Genomic DNA, 20,748 nt, shown 5'->3' on the forward strand with positions numbered 1-20,748 from the left:
TGGACATGTAGTATGAGGAGCGGCATTGTGGATAATGTCTGGTTTATGAGATCACCACAGTACATGATATGGGTATTACATGTGCAGTAAGGTGGGGGTGTATCTGTAATAAGCTGTATCGGTGTATAAGCTGGACATGTAGTATGAGGAGCGGCATTGTGGGTAATGTCTGGTTTATGAGATCACCACAGTACATGATATGGGTATTACATGTGCAGTAAGGTGGGGGTGTATCTGTAATAAGCTGTATCGGTGTATAAGCTGGACATGTAGTATGAAGAGCAGCATTGTGGGTAATGGCTGGTTTATGAGATCACTACAGTATATGATATGGGTATTACATGTGGGGTGTATCTGTAATAAGCTGTATCGGTGTATAAGCTGGACATGTAGTATGAGGAGCGGCATTGTGGGTAATGGCTGGTTTATGAGATCACCACAGTACATGATATGGGTATTACATGTGCAGTAAGGTGGGGGTGTATCTGTAATAAGCTGTATCGGTGTATAAGCTGGACATGTAGTATGAAGAGCAGCATTGTGGGTAATGGCTGGTTTATGAGATCACTACAGTATATGATATGGGTATTACATGTGGGGTGTATCTGTAATAAGCTGTATCGGTGTATAAGCTGGACATGTAGTATGAGGAGCGGCATTGTGGGTAATGGCTGGTATATGAGATCACCACAGTACATAATATGGGTATTACATGTGCAGTAAGGTGGGGGTGTATCTGTAATAAGCTGTATCAGTGTATAAGCTGGAAATGTAGTATGAAGAGCGGCATTGTGGGTAATGGCTGGTTTATGGAATAGCTGGGATGTCACTAGAAATGTATAACTGTAGTGTAGAGACAGGAAGTGTCGTGCCTTAACATTCCCTCCTGTGTGATATTTCTTGCCGCCGCCCCTCTAATCTCCTCTGTTCTGTCCACAGGAAACCGGCAGATGACCCCCATTCCTGTAACCTGGACAGCCGCCAGCCTGGAGGTCTGAGACACGCCCCCCTGGAGATAATCACACTGCAGAGCTGCAGCACTGGGCTATGACATCACTCATCTGCCTGACCCCGCCCCCTTCCCAGCTTCATTCACCAGACTCCAGAGGTCATGTGACTCATAACTTTATCCCAAAATATTGTAATTGCCTAAAATTATCACGTATTTATAGTTGGAGAGCGGCCATTACAGGTGGGTGAGTATGATCCCGATATCTCACTGTGTGAGTATTTCTATCCTCTGTATTAATAAACAGACATCAGCCATGATCTGATCTGTGGTGTTTGTAATTATTGGCAGCCAGATGTGGTTGTGCTGTGTGTTGGATGTATGAACACGATTGGTGGTTGTCAGAGCTGTGGGTGATGCTGCCTAATAACAATGTAATCTCTTCCACCATCCAATCTGATCGATCAAAAACAATCGTTTGGGCCCACCAACTGAGGGGGAGGGAAAGGATAAACCATCCAATAAGATTAACAGAATGGATCTGAAATTTGCATCAACAGAACAAGCAATAGAATGATTATTCATCATTTAGGACCATTTATGGTACCTGACCCGATCATTCTTCAGATTGTACCATTAATGGGCACCATTAGCCAGATAAGAGATCAATGCTGATCAAAGAATCTGCATCAAAAGCATAAGTCACCCAAAAGAGGAAGCTGTGGTGGGCAAATAGATTCTGTCCACTGATAAATAAGCTCAGTTCTCTTCTCAGCTGCCAGGTAATTGGTGGTATAAGCTACAGTGACCAGATTTTTGAGCCCAACCTGAGGTAGGTAAAAAAAAAATGGGAGTGGCCATTACATCATGTGGGCAGAGTTAACTGTAACAGGACATCTAACAGTGAGGCAGTGGGCCCGAGTTTCCTCTCTAAACAGGCAAAGTGATCCTAAGGGTAATCAGACAACATTCCCCAAACACAAAGCATTTTTTCCTGCCATGATGTGGTGAAAGAGGATTAGCATTATGGATGTCCAGATGATAAATCAGCAGAAATTGCGTGATGCTATTAATTACCATGCCATTTAGTAATCATGAGGCCCCAGAATGCCAAATGCAACGATAACCCCAAACAGCACATGCAGCCAGCTATGACCATCGAGTGATAAATGCAGCAACCATTACCTCTGACACATGAAATGCAAGGACCGTTACCTCTGAAGTGACCGCTCAACCAACCACCCAACAGAGTCAGCAGGAATGAAGCAACTCGACCTCAAACAACCAATATCCAAGTAAGTGATGTTCCGCTCGATCCAGCAAATACTCTTTATTGAAGCAGTAAAAAACACAGCACATGTCTGCTAACATGTTTCGAACACACTATGGTCCTTAGCATAAATCCACACTGTGAGGCTGCTTTCACAGTGGGACGTTACAGGCGCCCGTTAGAGCAGTCTGTAACGGAGCCCAACTCACAGTAATGAAAAATCAATGGGCTGTTCACAGTGCCCACGTTACGTTACAGTGTAACGCTCGACGTTCAAAGAAAGTGCTGCATGCTGTGCGTTATACGCGGTTTTAGCCGCGTTAGACTGTTTGCACATGCTCAGTAAAGTTGTTTTTTTTTTCAGTGCAGGAGAGGTGGGGAGAGTCCGCTATTGTGCCTAGCCACATGGCTAATTAATATTCACTGCACTGACGTAACATGTTTACTTCCTGGAGCGGCCGCTTTGTGCGGCGATTGGCTGGCGGGACCACATGATGCAGAGTGTTCCGATCACGTGGTCTCCACAGTCTTGACGCATGCGCCGTTTTCGTACTAACAGTATCGAACAAAAACGGCGCACCAAGAGATGCATAACGCGTCTATGTAGCGTCCAACTTTAGCACCACCATGCGTTGCGTTAAAGGAACGTTATGCAACCTTAACGTCCCCTGCAACGCAACGTCCCTGTGTGAAAGAGTCCTGAAGGTGACACCTAAAACCACACCTCCAAACATAGGAAATGCCCGAAGAAGCAGGGGCGGTTCCATGTGAGGGAAATAGAGTCCACTCTAAAAACGAACATTTGAATGCATATGACAATCTAGATGTTAAGGGCAGAGCAACAAATTTCCAAAAGCAAAAATTACAAGAACATAAACATATCAAAAAGTACAAAAATACAAAAGATAAAGTATAAAATTGCCAAATATTGTAAGATTACATAAGCTAAGGCAGCTAGACGGGTGTATTTTGTATTTGTTTTGTTCTAGGTCCATATAAATACATTCGGCGTCAGGCAAATTGCGATTTTGCTTTGTGTAAAAATGCATGTGGATTCCTCCTTATGCCTGGTACACACAAACCAAATGTCCTGTAAGCTGGAATCAATCATGTCAGACTTGTTTGATCTGCTCCCAATCGAATGGGATCGATTTTGTACAGCACTGATACGAAAATAGATCCAGTTCTCGATTGAGGAACAGATCGGACGTGTCAGAAATGATCAATTCATGCACTGAGCCAGCCATGCATGTTTCAGGGTAACAATTGCCCCGTGCACAGACAAGTTTGTGAAGAACTTTCCTATGGAGTTTGTTGCAGAAGAACTTGATTGGCCTGCAGAGAATGCAGACAACCCCCATTCAACACCTTCAGGAGGACTTGCAACACTGAAAGTCAGATCCCATCTCCCAACATCACTGGGGAGGCTTTGGTTTCTGAAAGGGGACAAGTCCCACCTCAGTGTTCCAAAAACATGAATGAGAAAGAAGAGGAGGCTGAAATATAAAAAAAAAAATAAAAAATAAAGCAGCAACGGAGGAACAAAACAGCACATAACATTTTTCGGAATAGAACATGCAGGTTTTTCTCCCCCCGAAAACTGGGGAGAAAAGGTCCTGCATCTGATACAGTATCACTAATAGACACAATAAAATTAGTATTGTTCCACCCCTGGATATAACAGATGAATATCAAAGACAATCGAGTTTTCTTTTTTGGAACCAAAAGTTTATTCTTCATTCATAACATCTTCACATTGCAGACATATTGTATGGATACAAATTCAGAGTTCCAGTTCACACAAGAGACTGCCTGACATGTTTCACGGCCAAAAGCCGCTACCTCAGAGGCAAAATTGTATACAAACATCTGTTTGACTCATATACAGTATCATATTGTAGGTTTTAAATGCATACCATTTAGAAACCAATGCGTATAACGGGATAAAGATCCAGCCACAAGGGTTGAAAAAAAAAAATCTTGTTTGTATAAGATTTGCCTCTGAGGTAGCGGCTTTTGGCTGTGAAACACGTGTCAGGCAGTCTTGTGTGAACTGGAACTCTGAATTTGTATTCATACAACATGTCTGCAATTTGAAGACTATGAATGAGTAAGAATTTTTGGTTCCAAAAAAAAAAAAAAAAAAAAAAAAAAAAAGTACTGTTTGATATTGATCTTATACAGTATTCCAAAGACAGGGAGTCCCCAACTTACTGCTATGCTATGCCTGCTATGAACAACGACCCGGCCCACCATTGAGAAGTTTCTGCTTCGTCCCACTGTGGTCTTTCGGACCCCCACACATCTCCTCTGCTCCTGTGTAAAAATTAGCAGCAGATAAGCTCACCTCTTCCATGCGGATTCCCCTACTGATGGCTTCTGTTGATAATGCAATCAGCAGAAGCCTTCACTAGGATCTGCACAGATGAGATCTGCTGATACATACGAATGAAATCGGCGCCAGCAGATTTGGGCGCAGGATACAGCCGATATAGATCTGACCTGGTTCCTGCACAAGTCCCGGTGGTGTTAAATACTATTCCCCCCTCCAGGTCCACATGCATGGTAGGGAATGATGCAATTCTGGCAGACAATTGTGTTTTAAAAGTAACTTTAGTTCTATCTTCTGACTGCGCCGAAAGTTACTCTGTGTGCCGCTATAGCCGTAAATCCTATTACGGTATATGCTGGTGCCGGCTGCGCCCAAATCTCCTGCGCTGTGTAGGCCATGTTCGCTGCTAATCACCGCCGCTCGAATTGCAGCTGAGGTGAGCGGCTCTGCTGCCAATTATTTTTACACAGAGGAGCGGAGGAGACATTGCAGGGGGCCTGGAGGGGGACACAGAAACCAGAAGACACGGGGGGACAGGAAATAACATGGAGCAGGAGACTCGGGGACCAGAAGACATGGGGGGGGGGGGGGAGGGAACAGGAAAGGACTTGGGGCCAAAAGGAGGGCATGGGGACAGAAGGGGACAATTATTGGGTGAGAATATCTATGAGACGCTCTTGCAACATGGCTGGACCAGGATTATTTTATATATTTTTCCCCTAGGTGCATCTTATACTCCCAAACATATGGTAAATATCAGGCTCTATAAAATTAAATACTTAGTAATCTAGCTCTGCACTGACGTTGCTCCCAGTGAATACTTCTCAGCACTTGTTTGCGCTGGACACTCTATACTCCAATCCAGCCAGAAACCGCTTATCAAATGCAGATCTCAAAGGGACCTCAAAACTGAGGAGATGGTTTTTTTTCCTTTTAAAATACCAGTTGCCTGACTCTCCTGCGTCTTTAAGGGCTCTTTCACATTAGCGACCGTGTGCATAAACCAGATTTTGTGCATGCGTTAAGCATCATCGGGAAGTTGCGTTGCAACATTGATGAGCAGCGGTAGTTAATAACCCAATGGGAAAACACCGGCGTTGGACGATTAAAAGCTCCCGGGTGTGTCAAACTGCAACAAAACAGTGTTAGATATGAAAGGTAAAATGAAAGTCTGAACTTTTACCTTGGAAAACTTTGCCTCAAAACGCCAGAAATCTGCCAGATTATGGTTTAAAAAGGTTACATCCATATCCCTCAGTTAAGGTTCCCTTTAAAGTACCCCTGAACCTGGCAAAAAGCTGTTATAAGAACTGGACTAGATTACCTCCTTAGAAGTGTTCTGCCCTGGTCATTGGCATTCTCCCCCTCCCAGTTTCCGATCCAGTCCTCGTAGCTCCCACACCTCCTAAAAGTTCCAGCAAGCGATAGAGCTAATCTGAACAGCACACGTTTTGAACTGCGTCTGCGCAGTAAAAGAAGGCTCTCATGCAAGAGTTTGCTCCTGTGCAGTTTAGTCACACCACCACTAGGTGACATTCCTGGTTTTCATAGTCAATAACTAGGGATGCTCAAACAACAAATTCAGATAAAAGCTGAATAGGTGTTATTCGGATTTCATCCTGCTAATTAAATCTGTGCTGGTGGGCGAGGGGGGGGGGGGGGGTTAAGCTTACCCACCAGGCATCCTCTTAGATCCATCCCTCGGCACCTCCCACAATGCATTCCAAGCAGCGGTCACGTGATAACACTTCCTCCTTCCGGGATTGGAGGAAGTGTATAGTCACACGACGCGCTTGGACAGCATTGTGAAAGGCTCCGAGAAGACCTAAGACCACGTCTGATTAGTAAGCTTAGCACCTTTGTTCAGATCCACTATAATTCTGGCTTATAAAGTATCAATAAGTTCATGAAGGATGTGCAAGTTCTAAGTAAAACTAGTACTATATACACTGTATGTATCCATGTTTCTCTCAGGTACTTAGGGCAGGATTTACGATAAGGCACTGATGATGGACAGGCAGCTAACTCCTCTCCAATTGCTTCCTTTCCAATGCAGAGCGTAAATGAGGTTATTCATTCAGGTCTCTGCATTCCACTAATAAGATCTCCCTTCAGTTGGGGGCACATCTACTTAGCATTAGACAGCCAGAAGTACCCTCAATATTAAGGGACACCTGTAGCTACCTATGACAGGCAAGTAGTGACAACTAGGCCAGCCAGCACACTTGTAGTGCGGTTCGGGGGGGGGGGGGGGGGGGGGGGGGGGGGGGGGGGGGGTTGTAGGTTCATGGAGGGAAAAGTCTAGGGTGCCAGGACAGGCTCCTGGGATGTGAATCCATTACTGGGTACACTATAAAGCTGGTGAGATTGTCAACAAGCAGCTCATCATTTTGGGTTGATACACATTTTCAGGGACAATAGGTTTGTGTTAGCCAGAAGAGACACAAACAAAACAAGCATCACTTAACAGATACCTGATGGCAAGCAGAGTCACCCACACTGACAGTACTGTGCTTGTGTATATTCAGACTGGATGTACCAGTCAGAAGTCCCATCGGTCCCCAGCCTGAAGCAGATGCAGGATCTGCCTGTTTACACACAAAATCCCACCGCATGATGTCATCTGAATGAAGAATGGGGAGCGGTGATCATGTGACCAGATGGATAACCTATCAATATTCGTATGTGGCTGCTTTATTACAGCTGGATTAGGGGACTTTTGGGGTATGTAAAGGCATTTGACTCACCCGTCTCGATGGGGAAGGGAAAAAAAAAAAAAAAAAAAAAAAAAAAAAACTTAAGTCAAAAAAGATAAACCCATCCGGTGAGCAGAATTCACACTTTTTATTTTTAGTTTGCGTTAAGTTAATGAAACAACAAAAACATAAATATGAAAATACAAACGTGAATAGAAAACAAACGTACATACAGAATACAGAGACGCCAGTCATGCCGACTTGCATGAAACTTTAATGCAAATTGGACAAAGCTTGGAATTGAGCCAAACAAATACCCAGGAAGTGCATTTGATTGGCCTAACTACAGCTCGTATTCAAAATGCATAAAATTAGCATTTAATTTGCAAACACCAGCACCTCACTGCCGATCACTAATAAGGAACATGACTAGCTTAACACTTTTGCAGAGGAGGTTCCACCAATGAAATAAGCTCCTCCTGCTAGTCTCTGGGGTTGTCCACAGATCCTCTCATTGGTGGGAGGGACTCTCCAATAGCTCCGCCTTCTGCTTGTATTTTTCAGCGATTTCTCGCAGATCTGCCAGCAGATCCTGCTGTTGGAACGCTTCATATTCACGCTCAGTCTTCACCCGCTTCTCCTCGATGTGTTTCTGAAAGAGGACAATCCATATTAGCCTGCTACCACAGGAATATCTGCATTGCCAGTGCGGAGATCTATTACTAAAAGACATTTGCTATAAAACATGCATCGGTGCTGCGTGAGTCATTCTGCAGCGTCCTGCAGTCCAGGCTTCACTTTTATAAATCAATAAAAATATTGCAGGAAGATCATCAATGGTCAAGATTCTGTGTATTGCACATACATTGCATCAGTTTTGCATTATTACCAGATTTGCAAAACGGTCGTTCTGTGCGACTATCAGATGCAGCAAACTGGGACTGACCTGGAGTCTGAGCGGTCCTAACGGCAAGATGTTTTTCTGGCAATTCAGCCCATTCATCTTGAGGCCCCTTTTGCAAGTGTGCGTTGAGCTACCCTGCTTTATCGCAGGATGAAGCAACAGCAATGCAATGGGGCCTTTTTTTGTATCCAATCTGCAGCAATCCAGACACAAAGCCTGCAGTGCATTACCGCACTTACGCATGGTGCTTTGGGTTATGAAAGACAATGAGAGTCATTAACACTTGCCGTGTCTCAGTGCGGCGCACCGATTATATCCTGGTGCTCTACTTCCTGCATGGCAGGAAGTAGGTCACTGAGCGGGGGCGGAGCTATGCATACTGTAGGACCCTGTCGGCACACTCTGCTGCTGGGACAAATGTTTGACCTCATCCCACTGCAACACAAAAAAATACATGCAAAAGGGGCCTACATTGACCCCCTTAAAGTGCATCCTGAAACAGCCACAACATTTTTCTGTAGAGAAGCCTGCATGTCAGCCAAAGGTTTTTTTTATTTGCACCCCGAAACGTTCTCCTGGCAATTCTGGCTTAAATTGTTCTTGGTCCACCTGACCCCTGGCTTTGTGTCAACAGGACCCCTCAATTCCCACTTCTATGAGAGAGTTTGAACACTGCTAATTGGCACTCTAAGCTATTTGCAGTGTTCTCCCTGGGCCCTTTTGCCCGGTTGCTCCACCTGGTTAATTTTGGTGAACACCCTGCTGTCATTTGCTCTCCACCTCATCCTATGATGTAAGAAGAGTTGTGTCAGCCCTGCATTCCCCGTTGGGCCCACCTGGCTACTTTTAATGCCACCCGGCTGGGAAAAAAAAAAAAAAAAAAAAAATGTCTGGGGTGAACACTTTTTGGATAGCTTTTCATATCCTTTTCCTGTTTTAGACACATTCTTCTCCCTCAGGTTCTTGGATTGTACTTCTTACCATGGGGAAAGCAAGACCGAGTACTGTCAAAAGATTCTCCCCCCCCCCCAAAAAAAAAACAAACAAAAAAAAAAAAAAACGACACTTCACTTACTTATATACACAGACTATGGTAATAACGAGAAAACGAGTTACTGGTGTGGACAAGAACAACAAATTAACCTGCATGTGTAAATTTGTGTGTAAATGAGGCCAATACTGGACTCCTGCAGTGAGAGGGATATGGAGGCTGCCATATTTATTCCCTTTTAGGCAATACCAGTTGCCTGGCAGCCCTGCTGGTCTATTTGGCTGCAGTAGTGTCTGAATCACAACAAACAAGCATGCAGCTAATCTTCTCAGATCTGACAGTGACAGAAATGCCTCATCTGCATACTTGTTCAGGGTCAATGTCTAAGTATTAGAGGCAGAGGGTCAGCAGGACAGCCAGGCAACTGGTATTGCTTGAAAGGAAACAAATGTGTCAGCCTCCATATCACTCGCTTCAATTGTCTTAACCAACTCCTGCAAAATGTCTTGTTTGCAAAAATGGGGAGCTTTACAACATACATTTTATAAAAGTCCATTTTGCAGAAACAGGTGCACTTTAATCCCTCAATTGGGGGGGGGGGGGGGGGGGGGGGGAGTAGTTAACTGGAGATTGGTTCTAATTACCCATCAGACACCACTGGATCTATTCTCTGCTCAGCGCCTTGTTGCTGGCAGTGTTGGGGTATCCGCTACCATCATTCCCGTGTATTACCTATAGTATGTCTCTTTATAATCAGGTACCTGAGCCTGCTCCTTCATATCCTCATACTGAAGTGATTGCATTGTGTATAATGACCGGTCCTCACCTCTATCGCTTCCATGTGTGCGGCCACAGCGGAGACCACCCGATACAGCTTGTTTCCCACCTGCCTGTTCTCCTCCTCCGTCTGATGCTCCACAAGCTGCAGCCTGAAAGGAGAACACAGCTCAGCATACAGTTATGCTTTACAGGTTACTTACCTTCCACCAGAACACTGGCCCAGAGCGTAGTGAGGGCATTAAGAGAACCCGAGGTGTGTTTAAAGAAGGTTATCTGCATACAGAGGTTGGATCTGCCTATACAGCCCAGCCTCTGTTGCTATCCCAAACCCCCCTAAGGTCCCCCTGCACTCTGCAGTCCCTCAAATCACAGCCACGCTGCTGACAAACAGCTTGTCAGAGCTGGCTGTGTTTATCTCTATAGTCAGTCTGCTGCTCTCCCCGCTTTAGTGCAGTGTGGATCCAGCCTTAGGGCTAATGCTGGGACACAAGATGAACGGCCACATATAAGTCTCGGTACTTACACATTATACCATCTGAAGAGTTTGGCAGTTCCTTGTTTAAGTTTGTTTGCACCACTACAAAGATTTAGCCTGTTTTTGAAAAGTTGAAAATACTGGCTTTCCATTACACCAGGTCCCATGTCAGTGTAATGCTCCGCTGCCAAGTTATGCTGGGAATACACGGTTCGTTTTTGCCTTCGTTTAAACCTTCGTTTCGATTGTGCCTTTTCGATCCCGAAATAATCGGTCATACGGTTAATATCACCACCCACGGTTTCGTTTTTTTTTCGATTCTGATGGTTTCGTTTTTCCAATGATCGAAGGCTGCAAAGAAACGAAACGAAAATCCCTTTTTACAGGGACGGACTAGCATAAACGAATATATAATCGATCTGAACAGCCATCAAGCCTACCAATGGCTCGATTAGATGGATAAAGAGAGATAATATCAAACATGTTCGATCACTAGTCGTTCGTTTTTGGGGTCTATTAATCGAAACTATAATGAGATTATGACTATTTTCACATACGTTTTCAACACTCGATTCGTTTACCGAACGAATCGAAGGTTTAAACGAAGGCAAAAACGAACCGTGTATTCCCAGCATTAAAGGGTTTTGAAGGAGGGGAGTTCCCCGCATCTTGGCTGCACAAATCGTGATGGCAGAAGAACTGGACAAACATTGATAATCAGCAGCACCCCCAGGAGGTGGTCTTCTGTCGCAGGGGTCTCATTATGGAAAAGGAAGGAGCAGACAAGCTATACACCCTCCTGACCTCTGTTACTGGCCGGGGCTGGAGACTCTAAGACTAAAGAGCAGCCCAGCTATACACCCTCTTCACCTCTCAAGATGCAGGAACGCCCCTCCTTCAAAACCCTTTAACTTGGCAATGGAGCATTACACTGACACGGGACCTGGTGTAATGGAAAGCCAGGACTTCAAAAAGGGTTACATCTTGGTAGTGGAGTAAACCAAACAAAAAAATTTCACTTACCTTCAGCCTCCTCCAGCCCACTGTAGGCCGCGAGGTCCCCAGCATCATTCTGGCTCCTGCCTGTATCCCTCCGGCACCTCCCGTTACCGGTGACAACCGCGTCGGATGTCAGCTCTTCCTGGTGTTTGATGCCACTCATCACGCCGGCCGCTATGCGTCATCACAGCAGCCGGCGTGACAGCCATGCACGGTTAAACCGATGCGGGTGTCGCCAGAGGGATATGGGCAGGAGCCAGGACGCCGCTAGGGCACCTCGCGGCCTACAGTGGGCCAGAGGAGGCCCAAGTTAAGTGACTTATTTTAGGAGGACTGCTCAGAGTCCTTTTAACAAGGAACTACCAAACTCAGACGGTTTAATACGCAAGTACCAGTCTCTCTTACACTTACTCCTGCTGGGCCTTCTGGAGCTCCTTCATGGCTTCATCCAGTCCTTTCGTCACTCCAGATTCCAACACTTGGTGATGCTTCTCCAGTGATTGCAGCTCTGCCATCTGTCTCTTCTCCTGCTCTTCATACTCCTAAAGAGAAAAAAAAACAAACAAACAAAAAAAAGTTATAACATATACATATTTTAGTATTTATATAGCACCTACATCCTCCGTAGCACTTTACATAGTATATTGTCTTGTCACTTAACTGTCCCTTTGAGGGGCTCACAATGTAATTGCTACCATAGTCCTATGTCTATGTATGTATTGTGTAGTGCATGTATTGAAGTCTAGGGCCAATTTAGGTGGAAGCCAATTAACTTATCTGTATGTTTTTGGGATGTGGGAGGAAACCAGAGTACCCGGAGGAAACCCACACAGACATGGGGAGAACATACAAACTCCTTGCAGATGTTGACCTGGCTGTAATTTGAACCGGGGTTCCAGCGTTGCAAGGCGAGAGCGCTAATCACTACGCCACCGTGCTGCCCAAGTTATTATCAACTTGGTCTGGAGCTCAACATCCTGGCTTTGAGGGGGCGGAGCAGAGGAAAGAGAAAGGTGGGACTGGCAGAAGTAGCGAGGAGGGGGAGTGGCACAGCAAACAGACGGGCCACAGAGCTCTCATGAGCAGGATGCAACCCAAAGGCCAGCGCTGCACTAAGAAATATTTGGTAAAGATTTAATGTCCGGTAATTTACCTCATGCAGCATTTTAGACTTTATACCCTCCAACTTCACTAAGATTTTCATATATGCTTTAAAGTGTACCCGAGATTACAAAAAAAAAAAGTCATACATTCCTGGGGCTTCCTCCAGCCACCTTTGGCTGGATCACTCCCTTGCCATCCTCCTACGCCTTCTGCATTCTCCATTATGGCTCCAGATAATTTCATCCAGTAGGGGCAGGCACAGTGTTGCTGCGAGCGCTCCCGTCTCACTCCCCAGGCTAGGAGCGCTCTGCACCTGTGTAGTGGAACGCTCCCGGCAATGGCAGTGTGGCATGTGGCTAGGCATGCAGTGTGAGCCCAGACTCGATACCGGGAGCTATAACAGAGGATTCAGGAGGCTGAGGACGACAAGGGAGTGATCAGGCTTGAGGAATCCTGGTGTATGATGTTATTTATCTCAGGTTCTCTTTAATAAATTTGTAATTTACCAAGAAACTACATGACAAGTCAAAGATTTTCCTGTGGTTTATCATACAGTATTTGATGGATTATTATTCTAGCAAGTAAAGTGCAAGTCCAAGCTGCATAAAACTAACATTTGTATGTCATTAGCATCTTATGAACTATATTTAATTACTATACGATGATTGTGAAGTTAGGGATATTATGTTTATTAAATGGTCTTTCCTAAATAGTGTAATTAGTTTTCTCCTTTTCTCGGTTTTCTTCCTTCTATCACCTTCCGAATAGCTTTTTGCTACTGACAACTCCAGGCTCATACTGAGCATCTCACTTGTTACCCCATGCGCTAATCTTTGTGAACTGACATTTATGAAGGTATGTAACCCTCATGTTGTTGAAGGGAGTCTTAATTTATAGTGTAAGTACTCCAATTTTAAAAATCCTTCAGTTTCTTTTCAACCTAATAAGTTGCCAAGATATATAAAATTCCCCATGATAAAGTGTGATTGTCTCACCCCCAGGGTCCGAATTTCACATATAATCTTGAAATCCCCGCCCCCAGTGTGAAATTGGGCCCCGTGCAGTTTTTCCCTTTCCAAACTACAGGTGCAAGGGATGCTGGGAGATTGATGTCATAACTTCACCTCATGTCCATGTGATCTAATCTACGCAGACAGACATCTGAAATAATTATAGTAAACAGCCATGATAAGATAGGCTCCTGCAGTTTCCAGGTCTTCTCTGTGCTACAGAAGTAATTTGATCCAGGCAGGCAGATAGCAGGGGAGGGAGGAGCAGGGGCGTTAACAAGGCGGGCACAATGCTTTCAGCTTCAGGAGGAATAAAGTAGTGCTACATACAGATATAAATGTGAGTCTGTTCTATCAAATAGATGAACCTATAAAATGTACATCTAGTACATTATAACTGTACACAGTGCCTAGACTACATATAGGTAGTGACATTCAGACTTTGGCTGGAGGGGGATCTTTAAAAAAAAAACCAAAAAAGCCACTCACCTAAGGGGGAAGGCTCTGGGTCCTATACCTTCCCATTCTCCTCACGGTGTCCTCTCTCCCCCACAGGCTCCTCTGTTAGTCCACAACCTTCCAGGTTGGGGAGACTTTGCAGTCTTTGGAAGCACTCTGGCTTCTGTACTGGGCGAGCGCCCTCCGTCTCGCATGTGCTACAAAGCTGCTGCTCTTCTGGAGCCCGAGCGCTTCTGAAGATTGCCGAAGTCTTTTGTGGCAGGAGATTAAGCCAGAGAAGCCTACGGGGGGGAACGAGGAGACCAGGAAGGCACTGTAGGACCCAGAGCCTTCCCTCTCCTTTGAATCTGTAGCATTTTTAAAAAGTAAAATAAAAAGGATACCTCTAATTTTAGTTTGCATGTGGCAACAGCTTTACTGAATTGATATTTCACAACAGGTTTGGTAAAATCAGCTGTTTCCCCGCTTTACTGAATGCAGCAATGCTTTGCGAAGTGAACCCATAGTCATACAATACAGCCAGCAGGATAACAGTTGGGGCACATGGTCATACAGTGCAGCCAGCAGCATAACACATGGTCAGGGCACAGTCATACAATACAGCATGGAAGCCACACCTGATTCTTCTGCAGTAACAGGTCATCCAGCCTCTGCGCCTCCTCCTTCAGTTTCTTCACATCATTCCTCCTCTCAGTTTTCATAGATGTTAGCTGCAGGAGGAGACAGACATACATGAATACATAGACTGTCAGCTGCTCTAGGGGGCGTGTCTGCAAGATACTGGGCGGGGTCCCTGTAATAAAAAAAAAATATAAAGAGTCACCTCTGCCATGGTTTACATTGGCCAATATAACTACAGAATTATCTAAAGGGGCCTATACACAGGGAATTTGATATAATCAATTGATGGCTGAAATCGACCAGATAGATTTGCAGCAGATTTAGATCAATTTGATCTGGCAGGATGGAAATTCTAGGTGGATCTGCTGCTGGCAGCAGATTGATGGCCCATAAAGGTTATTACCAGAAACCAGATCAGTCCTGTCGGAAATAATCGATTCGACTTATCTGATGGGACATTGCACAGTGTGTACCAGGCATTAGATATCACAGGTGCAAAAGCAGCCAGATATACCAGTATGGGTACAGTTTGCCATCTATGTATTCACCTCCCCGCCCTATTTATACTGCTAGCTCTGACTATTTTTGCACCTGTGATTCAGGACACTGCTATAAAACCAATAAAAACATTTTTCAGAGCTGCCGGCTACAACTTCTCAACGCTCTAATCCTTTGTGCCTTTTTGTATATTTTCAGCCTATGTATATAGGTTTGTACACAGACCTGGTTTGCATACTTAAGGTGGCCATACACTGATAGATTTGCAGCAGATTTGACCATCAGGTTTCTGTCAGATGACTATCAAGTCGAATCTGACAGGAATCTGTGCCACACACTAGGAACATATTTCCAACAGATTTCAGAATGATAATACCGTAATAGTTTCAACCAGTTTATCTGATGGGAAACTGCATGGTGTGTAGTAGGCATAAGGCCTGAGACCCACTACAGCATTTCACCACAGATTCTTTCTAGGCATCGCCGGCGATTCTAAAAGCCCTGCTAAAAGTGAACGGCCATGATCCCACAGGAGTGGTTCTTTAAGCCAAAAATCGCCCTGCATGCAGCTTTTTTTGGAGCCATTTAAAGTGGAGCTGAACTCTTACACAGGGCAGAAGGCAAAACAGAAATACACCCTGTATGCATTTAGAGAGAGTTTAGCCTGTCTAACCCCCCCCCCCCAACCCCCATATGTGACTAAGCACAGCTAATTTGAGCTCTCAGCTGGCTGCCATGGCAGAGCAGCTGATTTGTAAACACAGGATGTTAACTCTATGTCTGCTTTCATGAAAGTAGGAAGTAGACACTGCAGATTTATTGCAGCTTTAAGACATTTTTATTTCTATTTTTCTCAGTGGGGGATTTTTATCAGGGCTGATAAGGCTGAGCAGTGAAGGATGAAACAGAGCAGGGTAGGTGTTTACTCTAATGTTCCCCCCAATATACACGGTAAAATACATGAGGGTGCTTAGTCTGTGCTTCACTGCAAGTTGGGTAAGGCGGCTGATAGCGACCCCCTCAGCTGATAATCAGGTGTTTGTAAGGCAGCCGCCGACCCCCAGGTGGAGCTACTCACCCTCAGCAACGCCGATTCCCCCGCCCACCGCGTGACGTCAGACATGTGCTGCTAGTCGTACCTCCACTGTCCCCCAGCATAGCAACACAGTGCGTCAGCTACACAGCCGACGCTGAGCATGGCCCAGTGATGTCACCCAAGGGGAATCCGTTCCTGATCTTGAGTGGCAACATCCATCAAAGGTAGGTGTGTATGCACCTTAAAGAGAGTCTGAAGCCATAATAAAAATGGAGAGATAGATATATCAGGGGCATGTGTGCCCCTGCTAAAACAGCTATCCCGTGGCTAAACAAGGGTCCTTTCCCCTCCAAATCCCCCGTGCTGCCCGGGGAGCGCTTCCGTGTGAGGCGGGGCTATGAGCTGCAGCCCTGCCACACACACACACACACACACACACACACGTGTGTCTATCAGCGGCGGATCTCCGCCTCTCCCCGCCCCTCTCAGTCTTCCTTCACTGAGAGGGGCGGGGAGAGGCGAAGATCAGCCGCTGATAGACGCGTGTGAGGCAGGGCTGCAGCTCATAGCCCCGCCTCACACGGAAGGGCACAGGGGTAGCAAAATCTACAACCAAGTTGGTTGTGATTTTGCGGGGGGGGGGGGGGGGGGGGGGGGAGGTGTGGCGGAAGGACCCTCGTTCAGCCGCGGGATAGCGGCGTTTTATCAGGGGCCCCTGCTATATATAAGCAAAAAAGCCATTTTTATTATGGCTTCAGACTCTTTAAGCACTGCCAGGAAAGATTACCAATTTTGGCTGATAAGGAAACGTAAACAAGACAATGTAACTTCTTGACTTAGAAATATAGGCTTTCCACTGAAGTGCCGTTTTAATGCTAGGTACACCATTCGATTTCACATACGATCAACGGATCAAACTGATTATTTCGGACATGTCCAATAAGCTCACTATCAACAGCAGAATTGATGTTCAGAGCAGTACTCCACAAAAAGCGATCCTGTTAAGGTTCGGGAGATGATCAGACGCGTTGGAAATTATTAGTTCAACCAGTTGATCTGATGAGAAGTTGAATGGCGTTTACCTAGCATAAAAAAAAAAAAAAAAAAAAAAAGGCACTTTTCAGTGGAAAGCCTATTTTCAAAGTATTTCCAAAGCCTATTTAATGCTATTCTGCCAACTGCTTATGGTAGCAGGTTTTATGCTGTAAATTTTTAGCACAGAACGCTACGCTGACTTTCATAAAGTGGAATGAAATTCAGCATTTCCTCTGTTCTAAATGATTTGCAGCAGAAAATCTACTACCACAAAAATTTGTAGCACAACAGCATTCAAATAGTTAAACAGCACCTTGATCTTCAGTGGAAAGTTCCTTGCTTCAGTGGGCAGCTTCTGGCCACATCCGAAGAGGTGATAACATTATCTTTTGTTTACATTCCCTTGTCAGATGCTTTTAGTTAAGTTAGCAAAGTTCTGAAGCCAAGCTTGCTCTGCTTCTTGTATTTGTGCAGCTGAGAAGTGATCACTAGACAGATTTTTAATATATAAATATAGCAGCTATGCAGTAAAATGCAATGGCAGCTTTCAGAGCAACTGTACTTGGGAATTTGTGGACAGACAATATAACAGGCACAAAAGCAAATATGTTAACTGTATGGTTAATTAAAAGCATGAAAATATTTTATTGAAGGTTGTCAGAGTTTTATACCACTTTAAAGGACTTTCTGTGAATCCCATAGCCTTTATGGGTTTACAAGCTTAAACAAACAAAAATTATAACAGCCTAGGTGGCCAATGGAGGCTGTACCCGCTGAGAATGTAAGCCTAGGCGGCCAATGGAGGCTGCCCCTCTGGACAAACTAGTGCAGGGGTCAGGAACCTCTGGCTGAGAGCCATAAATGCCACATTTTAAAATGTAATACCGTGAGAGCCATACAATGCGTTTCAAACTGGAACAGTTGCCATGGTGATGTGTATACAGTTGATCCACAAGGCTGGGGAAGTGTTACACGTCTTCAGCAGCATCAGCAATTTCCCCAAGAGCCACACAGGAGAAATACTGACTAACAGCTTGTACAATTAGCTAGCTGACTTGGGGGTTAATTCACTTTGTAGGATGAGATCCCTGCACGTTGGCCCAATAGGCTACTTGTCAAGTGACAGGCAGCCTATTGGGTCAATGAAAGTGTGGGGATCTTGTCCTACAAAGTCACTGGACCTGACAGCATCCAGATTGGGACAATTGGAGCAGCGCAAGTTAGTGCATGCTACAGCAATAGTGTGCCTACTTTGAAAGTGCTCAAGCAGCACAGCTTAGTGTGGCAGTACAAGTAACAGTGTACCTTAATGAATCACCCCCTACTGAGCGGTCTGTGAGGCAGATGTAGCCATTAAAGGAAACACATCTGTCTCCCAAGATTCCCTACCCCTGATCTAGTGTATGTACAGTGAATCTCGATCTGGCCAGATTCTCACCTGCTCGTTCATCTCCTGCGCATCCATCAGCTCATTATTGCCCTTCGTGATCAGAGCTTCAACCTGCGATGCCATTTCCAGGAGGGGGAGCTGTACAAAGTATCAGTAGAAGGGATTACTGAAGGAAGGCAGCATATTACATCACAGAGCAAACTTTTTTTTCAGTCTGAAATCCACAGGAACAAAATAAAAACACAGTTCATGTTAAAGTTCCACTTGCCACGGGCATAAAATTAAATGTACTTTTATCTGGTAAACAAGTAATAAGGATGCTAACCAGGCAATCCAAGAGTTAAAAAAACAAAACACAAAACAAACTACTTTTCTTGTTGATAAATGATCATTTCCCAGTTTACCTGACTCTTTGGTACACAAAATTTGGTAAAAAGGAAGTTGCAGGGCATGCTGGGTTGTCTTTTGCTTCTCTACTTTCCCCTCAGACTTAACTAATACAGCCTGATTGGCTGAAGCCTCTTTCCCTCCTGTTTTCCCCTCCCACACCTCTGTTCCTCTCTGATTGGACAATATTTCTCATGCTGAGACAATGCACTTTTTTTGTAGAGCTGGGTGGGAGTGCCTAAAGACTGAGACGAGGGTGGGCAATGCGTACACAATAAGGCAGAGGAGCGCAAGAGGAAATTACACCAGGATTGGCTTCAAAATAGCCACAGTTGAGAAAATGGATCTTGGCATTTCCCATTTTATTTGAGGAGAAAAACAAACAAAAAAAAAAAAAAAAAAAAAAAAAAAACAGTTTGTTGAGGAGGGGCCCTGCAAATATCAATTCCAGTCCGTTCTACATTTCCCCATCTGGCTGACTGCACAGCCTGCTAATTCAGCGTGATAAACATGAAATGGTCACAAATAAGTATTTTCTTTTTTGTAACAAATATGAAAATACAGAGGAACTGTAGTGGAAACAAAAATGAGGCAGGTACAGCCCTGTGGAATGGTGTGTTCTGAGCTGGATAGAAAAACACCTGGTCTCCCACACTGCACTGCGAGAAGAATTCTGCATAACTTAACAGCCTTCATACTAATATATAGGAAACCAGAACTACCATAAAAGTGGGTACCCTAAGTAATTTAGTGCATTCTACTGTTATTACAGGGCTTCTTTAGAAAAAAACAGAATGAAAAGAGTTTTCCTATACATCTTTCCATTATTTTCATATTATAATGTGAACAGGTTCTACTAAAAGGTTATCATGCTGAGTGCAGCTCCCCCTGCCTGGAGCCGCCATGTCTCCTGGACCAATCACAAGTCGGGTCAGTGGTCGCCGTGACATGTGGATCCTTACATTGACCTTGTTGCGGCAGCACTGCAGGCTCGCCTCGCTGTCCAGGTTACACTCCAACTTGAAGTCAAAACCGCTGGCGATCGCCGCGGTAAACGGGTTCTGCCGCAGCTTCCGTGCCAACTTGTGGAACTCTGCTGTCTCCGTCTCCACCTGAGAACAAAAAAGGGGAGGAGTCAGTGTACATCCAGCATTCAGGAACAGGGGGACACATGGGAGCAGCTTGTGGCAAAACACGAGTGGGAGGAGTCATCTACATCCAGCATTGGGGAGCAGGGGACACATGGGAGCAGAGAAGAAACACGAGTGGGAGGAGTCTACATGCAGCATTGGGGAGCAGGGGACACACATGGGAGCAGCTTGTGGGGAAAGACATCTCAGGGTTTTCTTAATTTTTAAAAGTCTTTCTGGTTGGACGTGGACGGAGGCCTTTTTTTCAACCAAACTATGTAGGAATCGGGGTAGTGAAGGAGATGCAAATAATTCCAGCTTGTATGCAGATTGCATGCAGCTTGAAGCTGGGCCAATCACAGTAGTCATGGAGTGCATTTGATTGGCCGGGTTCCAAGCTGCAGGCTGACTGGTATGATCAGTGTGTCCTTGGCTGTCTCCACCCCTCAGTAGGACTCCTCCCGTTCTGCAGTTACCGCTTCTTTGATCTTGGCATATTTGAGCTCCTCGCTCCACAGAAGCTGCTTGTCATTGTCCAGGTCTTTGGTCAGTTTGGTGATGGTCTCCTTCAGCTCGTTCTCCTCATACTTGATCCTCTCGATGTCGGCCACGGAGCACTTCTGGTTGTCCAGGATGTTCTTCAGCCTCAGGTTCTCCTGCTTCATGGCTTCAAACTCCAGCT

The 20,748-nt window shown here is 45.1% G+C and overlaps 1 protein-coding gene and 1 long non-coding RNA gene across 3 annotated transcripts in view; one reads left to right on the plus strand and one right to left on the minus strand.

Moving 5' to 3' along the window:
* Positions 1–1,269, plus strand: part of LOC137547381 (uncharacterized) — a 32,930-nt gene extending 31,661 nt beyond the window's left edge. Inside the window, exon 2 of the long non-coding RNA XR_011026579.1 lies at positions 940–1,269. This is a non-coding gene — a long non-coding RNA (uncharacterized lncRNA). The remainder of the gene's footprint in view (positions 1–939) is intronic.
* Positions 1,270–7,376: 6,107 nt separating this feature from the next.
* The window catches only part of NDC80 (NDC80 kinetochore complex component), a 38,113-nt gene continuing 24,741 nt past the window's right edge, over positions 7,377–20,748 (minus strand). For both annotated transcript variants that reach the window (XM_068270931.1, XM_068270930.1), the window contains exons 11-17: positions 20,543–20,748; positions 19,899–20,048; positions 18,598–18,687; positions 14,587–14,679; positions 11,808–11,938; positions 9,969–10,071; positions 7,377–7,899 (exon numbers count right to left, since the gene is read on the minus strand). In XM_068270931.1, the coding sequence (XP_068127032.1) occupies positions 7,759–7,899; positions 9,969–10,071; positions 11,808–11,938; positions 14,587–14,679; positions 18,598–18,687; positions 19,899–20,048; positions 20,543–20,748 (914 nt within the window). In that variant the 3' untranslated portion in view covers positions 7,377–7,758. The remainder of the gene's footprint in view (positions 7,900–9,968; positions 10,072–11,807; positions 11,939–14,586; positions 14,680–18,597; positions 18,688–19,898; positions 20,049–20,542) is intronic.

Source organism: Hyperolius riggenbachi, chromosome 2, assembly GCF_040937935.1.
Source record: "Hyperolius riggenbachi isolate aHypRig1 chromosome 2, aHypRig1.pri, whole genome shotgun sequence".
Classification (NCBI taxonomy): Eukaryota; Metazoa; Chordata; class Amphibia; order Anura; family Hyperoliidae; genus Hyperolius; species Hyperolius riggenbachi.